Source organism: Gopherus evgoodei, chromosome 1 (assembly GCF_007399415.2).
Source record: "Gopherus evgoodei ecotype Sinaloan lineage chromosome 1, rGopEvg1_v1.p, whole genome shotgun sequence".
NCBI lineage: Eukaryota > Metazoa > Chordata > Testudines > Testudinidae > Gopherus > Gopherus evgoodei.
The window spans coordinates 52,471,346-52,486,868 of record NC_044322.1 but is presented as its reverse complement, the minus strand read 5'-3'; the positions used below and the strand labels follow the sequence as shown (position 1 = coordinate 52,486,868).

The window sequence follows — 15,523 nt, the reverse complement described above, 5'->3', positions numbered from 1 at the left end:
TCAATTCACCTCATACAAGTACTGTAGTACAATATCTTTATTGAGAAAGTGCAACTTGCAAATGTCGATTTTTTTTTGTTACATAACTGCACTCAGAAAGCAAAACAATGTAAAACTTGAGAACCTCCACATCCTATTTATTGTTCAGCCAATTGCTAAGACAAACAAGTTTGTTTACATTTACAGGACAAAATGCTGCCTGCTTCTTATTTACAATGTCACCGGCATTTGTGAGAACAGGCATTTGAGTGCAGTTATTTTTTTTGTACATAATTCTACATTTGTAAGTTCAACTTTCATGATAAAGAGACTGCACTACAGTACTTGTATTAGATGAACTGAACAATACTGTTTCTTTTGTTTTTTACTATGCAAATATTTGTAATAAAAAATAATATAACGTGACCACTGTACACTTTCTATTCTGTGTGGTATTTGAAATCAATATATTTGAAAATGTAGAAAACATCCCAAATATTTAAATAAATGGTTTTCTATCCTTTAACAGTGCGACTCATTGTGATTCATCTTTTTAATCACGATTCTTCACGATTAATTTTTTTAATCGCTTGACAGCCCTATTTCTGATTAATGCTTTATCCAATCACCATCAAATTTCCCCCTCCAAAAATCTTCCTCTGGCAGATGATCATACCTGTGCAATATCAAGTGGAATGTTTTCATTATAACAAAGGGAGAAGGAAGAGGATTATAATGGAAACCTAGTTACAACTTATATGACGGAGCTGCTATCATATCTTCAGACTACTAAAGCAAATGTGTTTTTAACATAGCTACAACATACCTCTTCTTGCACAGTATCTTCCTCAGGAACACATGCATCTAAATTAATTTCAAATTTTACTCCTCCCTAAAAAAAAGACGTTCACATACTTTATTAAAGTAGCTCATTAAAATCTATTCAGCTTAAAAGGGGCACTACAAATTAAAAAATTACTTTTCTATGAAAACTGTTTGTCTATTGTTATTACAAGTGACAAGATAACTATGCCTGAATAGATTAGAAAAAAAATATTTCCCTGTTTGTTCACTTTGTTTATTTGACAGCAATTTCTGTGTAGTCAGTTTCAGTATGGTTAGTTTTGCACAGAAACAGGGAAGGGGAAAAAAGGTTTCAAAATTGAAAAATGTAGCAACAAAGATTAGCAGTGGTTTCAGGAAAGAAGTAGTACTTAAAACTATTTAAAAAACCCTTACTGAAATTGACAATGTCCCTATAAACGTAAGAGGGATAGCAATCTTTTAGATAGTTATTATCTGATAATTATTGTATCAGACAGCAAACGATTGTATGACAAGACAGCAATGTCAGAGAATTAAAGAAAAGCCACACTGAATAACCATCTAGTGCCCCCCCTTTGCTATACACACACACAGGGCTGACGGGGGGAGGAAAGCTGGTACAAATTACCAGGGCCTGGTGGTCCAGAAGGGGGCCCGGCTTCCTCAGCTTCATCAGCCCTGTTTAGCCGGTCCGCCCTTGCTGGGGGGCCCAAAAAAAATTCTTCACCGGGGCCCAAACCCTCTCTCGGCGGCCCTGTTACACAACTGGTCTCTGTTGTAGGTTCTCAAGAATCCTGTCCAGTCCAAATTTTGAATACTTGCTGTGCCTGGTCTGCAATAACTTCCATTAGAAGCCTTATTCCAATGCCTAATTGAGATTATTGTTAGAAAAGTTTCCTGACATCTCATGTAAATTTTCATTTAACATTTTCATCTGCTTCTATCATTCAAATAACAGTAGAGAGATACGGTAAAACCTCAAAGATACAAACACCAGAGTTATGGACTGACTAGTCAACCAGACACCATGTGAAAGCAGAAGTAACCAATCAGACAGCAGCAGAGACCAAAAAAAGAAAAAGCAAGTACTGTATTGTGCCCGTATTGCATCTTAAAGGTAGACCTAGGCACATCTGGGCTGCCTGTCCCCACCCATACCCCCATGGCAGTCACTTATAGCAAGATGCTGGGGCTGCCAGCCCAAAGCGCGCATGCGCACACGGACACACACACGTGCATACAGACACACAAACCCCTACCTGGAGGGGGATGTGCTGTTTTTACCTCTCTTCCCTAGGCTGGGAGGGCGACATGCTGTTTTCACACACACCCCTGCAGAGAGGGGGACAAGCCTGCAAATTCATGTGCTGCTGAATCCTGGCCTGGAGTATCAGCTGCTGGCTCTGGAGCCCAAATTGTGCTTTGTTCAGAGTTATGAACATTTCAGAGTTATGGACAACCTCCATTTCCAAGGTGTCCATAACTCTGAGGTTCTACTGTAAGAGGTAATGACTTACAAAGGAAATGTTGATGGATTAATAGCCAGACCTAACTTTGACTGAACCTGAATTCAACTGGAGTATTTTTATACAGTACACCTCTACCCTGATATAAGATGAATTTGGATATAACACGGTAAAGCAGTGCTCCGGGGGGTGGTGGGGCGGGCTGCACACTCCAGTGGATCAAAGCGAGTTCGATATAAAGCGGGAAGATTTTTTGGCTCCTGAGGACAGCGTTATTTCGGGGTAGCAGTGTACTAGTATGCCTTGATAAAAAGATAACTAAGAGGAGATATGATAACTGTGTAGAGTATCTAAAGTGTAGCTGTAGCTGTGTTGGGCTCAGGACATTAGAGAGACAAGATAGGTAAGGTAGTATCTTCAACTGGACCAACTTCTCTTGGTGAGAAAGACAAGCTGTCTAGCCACATAGAGCTCTTCTTCAGGTTGTCTTTCTCACCATGAGAAGTTGGTCCAATAAAAGATATTACCTCACCCACCTTGTCACTAGAGTATCTAATGGGAGTCACTATCAAGTTGGGGGCAGGGCTGTGTTACCATGCTACTTTCCTTGATGATCCTTTGCTCCCACAGAAACTCTTCTCCAGGGATCCATAAAGTAGCACTGGTGTTGACTTGTATGCAACCTGCTTTCTAGTGCTATCATGGCATAGTGGGACCATCTGAGACAAACAGAGGAAAGCTATAAAGGAGAACAAAATAGGGCAATGATGTCAATTACCTTTGTTTTACATTTCTTTTCCAGGACTCTTCTCTCTTGCCAGTTCTGTAGTCTGATATGTTTTAAGTTTTCTTCAATATCCTTGAAGAAAAAAATAAAATGCTCATAAAGTTCAAAAAGTACAATTATACATCCACTCTTCAGAACCAGAGTATGTATAGACTATGTATAAAGTGTATGGTTTATGGTGTACATATATTAATTGCTCTTTATGAGTATTCTCCTGATTGCTTCACTGCTAATTGGAATGGAACAGCAAATAACTGCCAACGTTAGCTAACTTGGCAAAAAAAAAAAGTTAGGAAACTTTTTGAAAAGTGCAAACCTCTGATTTTTCAAACTCCCATATTTAAAGAATACTTTGTCAGATTACCCCCAACAAACCAAACCCCTGCTCTGACACAGGACCAGTATAAGAAGTTTCAGATTCATCTAGTTCCAATTTGAGAGTCAGTGAAAAATCAAGTTTAGAATGGAAATATGGGTACAACCTTAACTGTGGAAAGACTAATCGCCCTCCATAGTATCTTGTCTCATCATGGCACTTAAAATGTTATTTAATTATATCACTTCATTTTCCTACATCCAATGCCACAACATAGCTACCTGTCAAATAAACAGGAAAATTAGAATATCCTAAGGCATCAGGTGCATCACCATCTTCCTAATAAAATATCCAAACAATTTTTGGATTTTAATTAACACGTGAAGCATAAGAAAACTCTCTCATATACGTGGAGCAAGTCCATGAACACAGCTGAAGTCAAGGAGGTGCTTAGTCCACAGCTGCACTGCGCCATCTATTAGATGTTAGGAGAATGGGTTTCTGTGCTGTTTTAATCCTGATTTCCCATAAACTGGCTGTGCCCTTGATTTAAAGGGCACTGAATCAGGTCCCAGACGCAAGTGGTCTCAATATACTCTGTACTCTCTAGTATAAAGAAATAAACTACCTGGGGCCAAGTCACGCCTTAGAATTACATAGCACACTGACATCATCCATTCCAAAATGTGCATGTCTATTTTCCACCAATTCCCCTGTCGCAACTCCCTGATAACCATCCTATAAAAAGAAATAGTCAAACTCTCAAAATAGTCAGGCCAAATCCTCTCCCCAGTCCAAGTAACTGGGCTAGCTGGCTGCTGCAGAAGTCTCTGTGGTCTGGAAAAACGAGAATGGAGCCACTCTTCAGCTGCTAGTCCCGCCTAAGAGCTGGAGTTGGTTTGCCAGCCCTTGGTGAGGAACAAGTGGAGGATCTATGCTACAGGGGATCCTCTGGCCCTACATCTCCTCTCAGCTTGTTCCCAAGTCTCTTCCTGGCCAAGAAGTCCCAATGGAATTTGGCTCTAACTTACTCCCTGTGCAGCCTCTGCAAGTCTTGCTCCTCCACAGCAAAACTGAACCTGCTTAGCTCTGCATGGAGCCATCCACACTCATGAAGATCTGCCCGTGTGAGTGGATTCCACTGCATGCCACTTTTAAAGCATGAAAAAAGGAACAGATTTCTTTAAATAAAGCAAAAATACATCACAGTAAAAGTTGAGGAGAAACAATATTGACCTGAACAAATCAGGACCAAAAGAGAGAAACTTCTCAGGCTAGACATAAAATGAACATAGGGACATAAAATCTCACATGCAGTAAAAAGTGACTCTATCGGATCTAAGTTATTTTTCATGTGTTCCTTATTTCCTTGACTACTACTTCTCAGAATTCTCAGAGAAATAGACTAGAGGTGTGCAGGATCACATTAACCTACTGTACTTTAGTTACTTTGCAGTAATGTGTTCAAACTCGATTACAGAATGTCGGTACCTGGACTGGTGGTTCTCTTCTTCCAGGAGTATCTTTTGGATCGGGCTGGCCCCCAGCTTTTCCATGTTTCACAAGATAGGTTTTGTCTTTTATTTGTGGATTCTCCTAAAGGATGTATTTACAAAATGCTTGTTTCAGTTACTGGGTAAATTAGATATTGACTTTAAATGATCGCTTCTGGAATTGTGCAGGGGGGGGAGTTGTTACCTGCAATGCTCCTGCTTTGAATCTAAGTTCTTTTACATCACTGTGGTACTGTTGCCGAATTTTCTGTAATTGTTTCAGGTATTCCTGTTAAACAGCACCAGGTTTAGAATATTGTGCATGCAGTTTCCCTTAGAAACAACATTTTTAAAGAAAAAATAATACATGGACATCCAAATTATCTGTATAACTATATATAGTAATATTGATTCTACCTTAATATCTTAATGTAGTTACATTTGTTTTAATAAGTAAGTTCATTATAAATTAAATACATTAGCATGTAATTTTTGTGTATCCATATCAGAAGTACCAGTAAGTATTATTACTATTTTATCAATCAGACAAAAGCATCACAGAATCAAGTACAGTTTATATAAAAAATATAAGTAATCTCCATGGATAACAATATATTGCGTAAATAGCATCTCTAAATGTGGTAGTGAAGGGTGAAACTGGGAACAAAAACTAAGAGAATAATATATCTTTTGGTTTGTGCACATGGGGACTCATTCTCCTCTCACACAGTTTTTACAACAATATAATTCTACTGACTTCAAAGGAAGTGAGATCAAAATCAGGACTGTGCTCTTTCATATGGCTACTCAAATCAGTTTCTTGTACCAGGACCTTACCAGGTGGTGATGGTGCTATACAACCTGCATACGAATCCAGCTAATACTCTACTTGTGGACAGGACAAAGAGTATCATTTTTCACAAATGGAAAGTATAATTGCCAATTAGTATAATATAATGGCTCTGGCCAACTAAGATGAACATGTCTTTTACCTCTTCTTTCATTTCATTCCTTCTAGCCAGATCCCTCTGATGGTCTTTGAGCTGCTCTTCCATCACTTCCTGCGGCTGGATCTGGTTGTGACGTGGGTCAGCAGAGGATGGTCGCAGTCCCTGTTGATATGCAAAAGATCATTTCCAGAGCAAAGGAATTTCCATTTAGAGATTTTTCTCTTCTGAGTTCCCCGCCCCCACATACACCCCAATCAAAAGAGCCATAAGTACAGTACATATTTCAGGGAGAAATAGTATAATGGTATTTTGCATTAGGAGGTTTTTCTTACAATAAAAAGTAAAACCTTGAGAAAAAAATTGTGGAGTAAATCAATTAAAACATTACAGCAGAGTTCCCTATTTGTCAGTGCTATATTTTGCTGTGAGAAAGACATAAGTTCATCTCCTGGGCTTTCACTCATTTCCACTTTAGTGACTGTATTCTATAATTCAGTTTATACATACCAACTGCTTTTCCACTTTCATCTTGTACTGCTGGGCTTCGAGCCGTCTTTGAAGATACTCTGCAGGCCTGACAGAACACAGTGACATTCAGCTACGATATTTTTGTTTACAACTTTCAGCAAATTATACTAACATGGAAGCTCCCTATATATATACACACACCCAGAAATTTATTTGTTTACCAGGAGTTACTTCCTGAATTCTAGCTATACTGTGCTAAACGTATAAAGAATGTACTATTGAGTAACCATATATTCACTTGACCTCTGTCCCTCTGTCCCTTGCCCTCTCCACTCATACCAGTCTTCTGAAGTTTGAGAAATGAAACAGTACTCTTTTGTAATGCATTCACACAAGAACCAACAGTTAAAGTTCCATGTTCCATCCTAAATGTTGCATTTTCTAACTTCCGTGTACCTGTAACACCCTCATTTTGTATTAGTAGGGGGTTTTCATAGAATTTTTTTTTTTTTTTAGTTGCAAAACAATCAGCAGTCACTTGTAAGTTCCTTGGTCCTCAGTTATTTGGCATCAGGTCTTCTGAATGCTACTGTCATTCAAAGAACCAAACTCAACTTAGTTTGTCCTTAACATCCTGAATTTAGCCATCCTTAAGCAAGGTATCCTAAATTCAGTCACCCTTAACTGAGATATCCCCAACCCTGCCTTCCTTGACCAAAACCTTATAACCTAGCCTACCTTAACTGCAGCTTCCCAAACAAGTCACTATTTACATCTGGCATCCCTGAATCCTTAACCTGGTCTACCTTATGCAATGCTTCTTGAACCCATTGGACAGACAGCCTCAGAAATAGGAGAACGCTTCCCACTGTGGAGCCTGAATGAGGAAGGCTGTGAAGTTTATAAATGTTCAGGAGAAAGGAACCTTTCTATGGAAGCTATAGTATAAGCTCTGCAGGAGGAAATCTCTCTGTGGCCTACCCGAACCCCAATCTCCAGGCAAGAGAACAATATTGGTACTGCTGTGTTTAGAGCCTTCTAAGTAATTGACGTCGGGGTGGCAGGAGACAGCGGAAGAACAGCCTATAGCTCTTAAAAAGCACATGTCCAGATAAGGGTAGGTTTATTTCTCCCACAATATTTGGACTGGGAGCTGAACGGAAATCTAGGACAAGTTTCTACAATTAACTGTTTCAAATGTCATGAAAATACATTCAGAAGTGAATCTCTAGGTTGAATTGGGTAGATAGAAATGGACATTTCATTTTTTCTTGTTGAATCATATGTAATATAAGAACCACATCAAAACCTGAGCAGGAAAAGAATTACATGGAATGGGTGACTCTGCTTCTACAGCTCAACATTGCTACATGATCAGAAAGATTGAGGAGTCAAGATATTGGTGATTCTTCAGTAATTAAACTGAGGGAAAGGCTTACCACTCAGGTGGGGGTGGTGCAACTTGTCCTTTCTGTTTATAATACTCCTCGACTCTTTGGTTGATGCGAGAAAGGTCGTCTTGTACATAAAGTCTCTTCTGCAAGTTGTCAAGTTTATCATAGTAATGACCATAATGTCCATGTACTCTGGCAGCTTCTGGCCTTTCTGCCATCTTAAATCTGGAGCGCCAATGCTGAAAATACATATAACAGGTTGAAATTTCAAAGGTAATGAATGATCATTCTTAACCCAAGACATAAAAACTAGCATCCAGCTTATCATCCTCTGCACTGGTCACATTTTTAAGGCAAGTTCCATTCCCACTTCCCATTTTTAGTTAGGTGATAATACTAGCTGTCTACACTATACCCTAGACAACTTCCCCATACCTTTTCACACCTCATCTAGAGGCTTCCTGGCTTCCAGAGGCACATTTTTCTTACTGCAGTCCTTTCCTGTCTACTCATTACTTCAGCTCTCCTCATTCAGGAGCTCTCCTCATTGTGAGTCAGCCAATAGTTCTTTATGTCTATAAACTAGATACATTAGAGCCACTGTAATAAATTTTACTCACATTGCTCTGAAGCCCTGAATGAATTCCAGGGGTGGCTTATTATGACACACTTTATTATGAAACTTGGATATGAGGCAGCTCTATCTACACCTTTAACTATATTTCAGGAGTTACCCAGGAGGAAGGTTTAATTTCTCAGATATATACAATTTTGATAGAAAAAGATGCTGATAAGAAAACAACCCAGATGAAAAGATGGGAGAGGGATTTGGACAAAGAAATTGAGAAAGGGGATATACACCTTCAATTTGTATAGCTCAGAGACTTAAAAAATATATATACATTACTGTATAAATGGCATATGACTCCAGTTTAGATCCATCATATTTTTGCTAATAGGGAGGCTGCAGGGAAAGGGAAACATATTTGCACTTATAGTGCTTTCATCCAGGAATTAGACAGTTTTGGGAAGAAAATTATTTAAAAAGATTAATCTCGTGACAAAACATCAGCTTCCTAGAGATCCCCTGACAGGCTTACTTAATGCTCTGGTAAAGGAGCTTCATTTTAAACAGAACAAATTATTTTATTTTGTTATTATTAGCAGTTAGACTTTGTATTGAACTTTATTGGAGAAATGTGACACCCGCCCCCGCCTTCTTCTATGGAATTGTGGAATGGTAAAATATGGATTGTTCTTGTAGTGGAAAAACACAAGTACATACACAAGAGAAGTGCCAGAAAGAGGATAGGTACTGTACTTAGAAATTGGTCACTTTTTCTAGCGTACTCAGAAAAGGAGGGGTCCTCAACTGGCAAGCCAGAATATTTAGCCAGGTTGTTTGAGTGTTACTTATTCAGGATCAGGTTAATAATGTATTATATAGTTATACAACATATTAACATAATATTTCAGGCCCTACCAATTTCACAGTCATAGGATTTTAAAAATCATAAGTTTCAGAATTTCAGCTATTTAAATATGAAAATTCATGGTGTTGTAATTGTAGGGGTCCTGACTCAAAAAGGAGTTGTGGGGGGATCACAAAGGTTATTGTAGGGGGTGGGAGGGCTACGGTAATGCTACTCTTACTTCTGCACTGTTGCTAGCGGCGGCGCTGCCTTCAGAGCTGACCAGTTGGAGAGCGGCACCTGCTGGCTGGAAGCCCAGTTCTGAAGACAGAGCTGCGGCCAGCACCAGCACAGAGTAAGGATGGCATGGTATGGTATTGCCACCCTTACTTCTGGGCTGCTGCCTGCAGAGCTGGTCCCTCAAGCTCTGTAAGTCTTGTAGGCACAATACCTGGGCAATAGGCTGCTGGACTCTTGAAGGAGGTTTCCATTCATTATTATGTAATAATTCCTGTTTCTTGACAGGTGCCACCATCCTGAATCTTGGAGGACGATGGTCCTGGACTCTCACTTTTTGAAGTTTAGGAACTTATTTAACAATAAAAAATATAATTGTAATCTTAATTATTCCTACTGTTCTTATTACACAACAATTATAACTGTAATAAAGTGCATATGTCTAATACACACTGAACAGTCTAATAAATATCCCTTTGGCCTTGTCTACACTACAAAGTTTTGTCAACAAACCAGTGAATGTGTACACAGCAATGCAACTTTTGACAGCAAAAATGCCCTGTTTTGGCGACAAAATAAAACCACACCAACAAGAGACATAAGGCTTTTTGCTCAAAACTTTTGTCGACAAAGTACCAGTGTAGACACCACACTTGATTTTATCGCCTTATTTGGCCTCCAGGAGATGTTCCACAATGCAGTTTGAACTCCACTGCCCTGCAGCCAGGTAAACAACCATCCACCTCTACCCCTTAGAAATCCCGGGAATTTTTGAAATTCCATTTCCTGTTTGCTCGGCATGGAGAGGTCTCATCACATCTTCTCGGGTGACCATGGCAGGTTATCACAAGAAATACTCTCCTGCTTAGACCACTGTGAAGCTGCTGGATCTTATACTTAGCCCTGCCATGAGTACAGGAGACTAGACTAGATGACCTCTCAAGGTCCCTTCCAGTCCTATGATTCTATGATCTTCTCAGCACATAGGGAGAGAAGGCTGTGCAGTCCCAGCTGTGCTTGAGCCATAGGAATTTGGATACCTACGGGCAGATTGCTCGAGGACTGTGCGAAAAGGGCTGTGATCGGGACATGCTGCAGTGCAGAGTGAAGATAAAGAAGCTGCGGCAGGCGTACCATAAGGCAAGGGAGGCAAACTGTCGCTCTGGCGCTGCACCTAAGACCTGCCAGTTCTATAAGGAGCTGGATGCTATCCTCAATGGCGGCCCCACCTCCACCACAAAGAGCCCCTTGGATACTACGGTGGGCCTGGAGGTGGTGGAAAGAGGACCTTACCCAGAGGATGAAGTAATTGATGAAGTTAGATGTGCAGCTCCTGGCAGGGTTGCTCAGTGGGGCAGCCAGCCAGGAACTGTTCACCACTCTAGAGTGTCTAGCCAGTCTCAGCAGTTGCTCTTCGGTAAGCAAGAAGCAGGAGAGGAGACGCCTGGCAAGTGGCTGTGTAGTACAGACGTGGGTTCAGGGCACAGAAATGTGGGAGGCTTAGCTTCACAAAGATTATGCAACTTACAACACACAGCTATGACTATGGGAATATTAACCTCATTAAGGTCTAACCTGCCATAAAGACATCGCCAGCACGTCTTTAATCTGCCAAAGGTACATTCCACAGTCATCCAGCACCTACTGAGCCTGTTGTTGACCCGCTCCTTACTGCTGTCCAGATTTCTCTTGTATAGTTTCATGAACTACAGCTGTAAGAGGTATGCTGGGTCTCCCAGGATCACTATGGGCATTTCAACATCCCTCACTGTAATCTTCTCATCTGGAAAGAAAGTCCCTGCTTGTAGCTTTCTGTACAGGCCCATGCTCCTGAAGATGTGTGCATCATGTACCTTCCCGGACCACCCCGTGTTGATGTCACTGAAACGCCCACGGTGATCCATAAGCACCTGCAATACAATGGAGAAGTACCCCTTCCTACTGATGTACTCCATCCAATGTGGTCTGGTGCCAAAATTGGAATATGTGTGCCATCTATTGCCTCTCCACAGTTAGGGAAACTAATTCCTGCAAAGCCATCCACTATTTAATGCACATTTCCCAGAATCACGGTCCTTCGCAGCAGGAGGCGATTAATTACCCTGCACACTTGCATTAACGCAGCCCCAACGGTCGACTTCCTGACTCCAAATTGATTTGCGACAGACTGATAGCAATCTGAAGTCGCCAGCTTCCACACACAAATTGCCAACACTTCTCTACTGATAGGGCAGCTCTTATTCTGGTGTCCTTGCGCCGCAGTGCTGGAGTGAGCTCCACACACAATTAGGTGGCTTTCCGCATCCAAAAGTTCTGTAGCCACTACTATTCATCCCACACCTGCATGATACAATCCCACCATGCGGTGCTTGTTTCCCTAGGCCAAAAGTGACAGTGCACCCTCTACAGCTGTTCTGTGAATGCCAAAAGCAATCTAAAGTTGCTCCTACCCATATCACACAGCATGTCAGGCAACTGGGAGTCTTCTTCAGTTAAGAACTTTGCGATTAACTGCACTGCCATCCATGATGTCTTAATGATAGTTATCAGAGCATAGGAAAGCAGTGTAGGATCCATCCCTTCTCACAAAGATTCCAAGGGTCACAGCAAAGAAGGGCCATTGAAAAATTACGTGAAAGAAAGCCAGAAGCCCATGGAATGCTGGGACAAAAAGGGACAAAAAGCAATGTATCACAGGACATTGAGCCAGGTCCCAAGATGTGCCGCAATCCACTCCACCTTCCCACAACACTTAGCGATAGAAGCTGTCGAGCTGGACTGTGGGATAGATACCCACAGTGCACTGCTCACACTGTCAATGATAGTGCCCCAAGTGTGGATTCGCTCTGCCGATAGAGGGAGCGTGAGTGTGAACATGACAGACCAATTTCTATTATGCTGATTTTTGAGTGTCGATATCACTTTTGTCAACAAAACTTTCTAGTGTGAACAAGGCCTTTATATGCCACCTTAACTAGATTAATAATACTATACACCTCACCTCATGCCTTACATCCAAAGAGTCCAAAGCTTTCTGAAAGCATTAATTAATTAAGATTCAGAACACTCTTGTGAGGTAGATATCCTTTCACTCATTTTACAGATAAGTAAACTGAAGCACAGAGAGATTTGTTCAAGGTTACACAGAGATTCAGTGCTGGACTCAAGAATAGAACGTAGTAGTTTTGAGATCCAGGGCCAGACTTCAATGCAGTTAGCCCCCTAATCTGCATAGGCACATCTGTAAATCCCACTAGATGCCTAGCTGCACCTGTAGACCCCAAAATACCTTTGTAACTCTGGCCCTCAGTCAAGTCCTCTAGCCATCAGACAACACTTCACCATAGTTCTTCAGAACCATAAGAAAAAAGAGCTGCAAAATGAGAAATTCAATTTATCCATGCCCCGGGTAAATTAAGAGGACTGTAAGCCACTCCAATTTGAGTCTCGCAGTCAGTGCCATTGCAAAGACCTCAACACTAATGAAGAGAGGTGGTGCCCTTTGTGAGAAGGAAGCAGACTGTTAATATAGTCCTAAGTATGGACTGTCAACTGCAAAGAGTATCATGACTAGGGGATTTATTGCAGCTAGCATCCAAGCTTATGGATAAAATTTTCAAAAATGCTTCTGTGACTTAGGAGCCAAGTCCCATTTTCCAAAAATAACATAGGCACCAAGGAGCATCAATCTAATTGAAAGTCAGTGATACGTATGCTCTTCAGTGCCTAAGTCCCATTGGAACATGGGACTTGGCTCCTAAGTCACTCTGGAACATCTGAAAATGTTATCCAAAATTCATAGAAGTTAAAAAACAAATAAAAAAGAAACCAACCAATATCTATGTCTGCAAATTTGTTTTAACTAACTTTGTTCTTCTATAAGTAACATTGTGGAGTATTTGTGATATACTGAAGAACGCAGATAGGGTACATATACCTGACTTACCAGTGGGCATCAGTTACAAATCCAACATTGTTGTCTTTCACATTTTGATCTAATATATTATGTTATTTTGCAAAATGCTGTCAGCTGACAAAATAATACAATGTACTTGTCATGTTACTATTGAGATGTTTTATTTGTGCCACAAGTACAAATGAGATTATTATTTATTTTTACAGCACCCAAAAGTGTGCTCAGTGCTTTACACAATACATAGCAACAGAATGACCCTGCCCAGATAAGCTTAAAATCTAATGATAGATGCAATGGAGGAGTTGAGGAAGAACAAGGATTACAGCAATAAGAGTACGTGTTCAGTTAGTTAGGCATGTGCACTTAATACTCCAAAGATATGTCTGTTTTTTTAAATAATTATTATTATTGACTTTTCTTGTGGGTGATGAGGAAGGAGTGCTCCTTAAAGGGCATTTGTTCATATGACAAAATCACTGTGTAACGTAAAACAAATAGTGGTCTGTGCCCCAGAAAAGTGCAGCACTGCAATAGCATATGTTTTGCAGGATAGGATTGGGGTACCTTGGCAGAGCCAAGCAAGGACACTTCTTCCAACAATGGCCTTGAACTACAGGTAGCTGCAAGTTATAGCAGTCCCTCAGTTTTGTAAATTATATTAAGTTTAACCACAAAAGTTATTTTAAACCACAGGTTCAGCACATCCCCATGACAGCTTCCACCAGCTGAGCTTCTATGGCGACCTGGATTTCAATGGAAGTTGCCTTTCGCTGGTGGAATATCTGGATAGGGCAGTGGTGTAAACAATGCTTGTCCTCCCTCCAGGGTGGAGTGTCTCTGCTGGTGAAGTTCTCCACCCCTGCATTAGCAATGCTAAATCAAACCCTTGATGTGCAAGTCACATTAAAAACTGCTGAAAAAGGTAAGTCCACCACAACGATTATCATTGAATCATAGAATCATAGACTTTAAGGTCAGAAGGGACCCTTATGATCATCTAGTCTGACCTCCTGCCCAATGCAGGCCACAGAATCTCACCCACCCACTCCTGTATCAAACCTGTGTCTGCGCTAATGAAGTCCTCAAACCTTATCACGCATCTTCACTTCTGGATAGTACTAAGATTAGTTTAGAACCAACATTAATTTATAATAATGTATGTATTTTATTATTATGTCATAAAACAAGACTTACCCTGCACCAGCTTGGCTACAGGCTGTGCTGCTGGTCTTTTTTTATGTATAACAGTGTGACTGAATTCTTCATGTATTACCTATAAGCAAAAAGTATCTGTTACAACAGTCTGTGCTGCATTTTGTTTAATAGATTCATAGATTTCAAGGCCAGAAGGTACTATTTGTGATCATCTACTCCAATCTTCTGTATGTATAAGCCATAGAACTTCCCCAGAATAACTCCTAGAGCCGTGGATCTCAAGCAGGGGTCCAGGGCCCCCTGGGGGGCCACAAGCAGGTTTCAGGGGGGCTGCCAAGCAAGGCCAGCATTAGACTCACTGGGGCCCAAGGCAGAAAGCCAAAGTCCCATCGTATGGGGCTGAAGCTCAGGGCCCTGAGCCCCGATACCTGGGGTTGAAGCTGAAGTCTGAGCAACTTATCTTCACAGGGGGCTCTTGTGGCGGGGGGCCCCAGGCAGTTGCCCTGCTTGCTACACCCTAATGCCAGTCCTAGATTTTATATGCAGAAAACCAGTTGTTGTGGCACAGGTGGGCCGTGCAGTTTTTATAGCATGTTGGGCGGGGGGACTGGGGATTTCCAAGAAAAAGGTTGAGGACTCCTATCCTAGAGAATATCTTTTAGAAAAACAATCAATCAATTTAAAAATTGCCAGTGATGGAGAATCCACCATGAGCCTGTGTAAGCTGTTCCAACGGTTAATTACTCTGCTGTTAACAAATTTACACCTTATTTCCCATCAGAATTTGTCTCGCTTCAATGTCCAGCCACTGAATTGTGCTATACCTTTCTCTGCTAGATTGAAGAACCTATTATTAAATATTTGTTTCCCATGTAGATACTTATAGAGTGTAATCAATCACCGCTTGACCTTCTCTTTGTTTAGCAAAATAGACTCATGGAGCTATATCACTATCAGGCAGGTTTTCAAGTCCTCTGATCGGAGCTATATCACTATCAGGCAGGTTTTCAAGTCCTCTGATCATTCTCATGGCTCTTCTCTGAACCCTCTCCAATTTATGAACATCCTTCTTGAACTGTGGGCACCAGAACTGGGCACAGTATTCCATTAGAAGTCGCACAGTAA

At 40.9% G+C, this 15,523-nt stretch overlaps 1 protein-coding gene across 2 annotated transcripts in view; it reads right to left on the bottom strand.

Annotated features, from left to right (window-relative positions):
• The window catches only part of LOC115652324 (serine/threonine-protein kinase Nek5-like), a 41,560-nt gene that overhangs the window by 8,766 nt on the left and 17,271 nt on the right, over nucleotides 1-15,523 (bottom strand). For both annotated transcript variants that reach the window (XM_030564249.1, XM_030564258.1), the window contains 9 exons: nucleotides 14,438-14,516; nucleotides 9,542-9,678; nucleotides 7,724-7,917; nucleotides 6,324-6,390; nucleotides 5,859-5,978; nucleotides 5,072-5,155; nucleotides 4,865-4,969; nucleotides 3,049-3,129; nucleotides 806-871 (listed from right to left, as the gene is read on the bottom strand). In XM_030564249.1, the coding sequence (XP_030420109.1) occupies nucleotides 806-871; nucleotides 3,049-3,129; nucleotides 4,865-4,969; nucleotides 5,072-5,155; nucleotides 5,859-5,978; nucleotides 6,324-6,390; nucleotides 7,724-7,917; nucleotides 9,542-9,678; nucleotides 14,438-14,516 (933 nt within the window). The remainder of the gene's footprint in view (nucleotides 1-805; nucleotides 872-3,048; nucleotides 3,130-4,864; nucleotides 4,970-5,071; nucleotides 5,156-5,858; nucleotides 5,979-6,323; nucleotides 6,391-7,723; nucleotides 7,918-9,541; nucleotides 9,679-14,437; nucleotides 14,517-15,523) is intronic.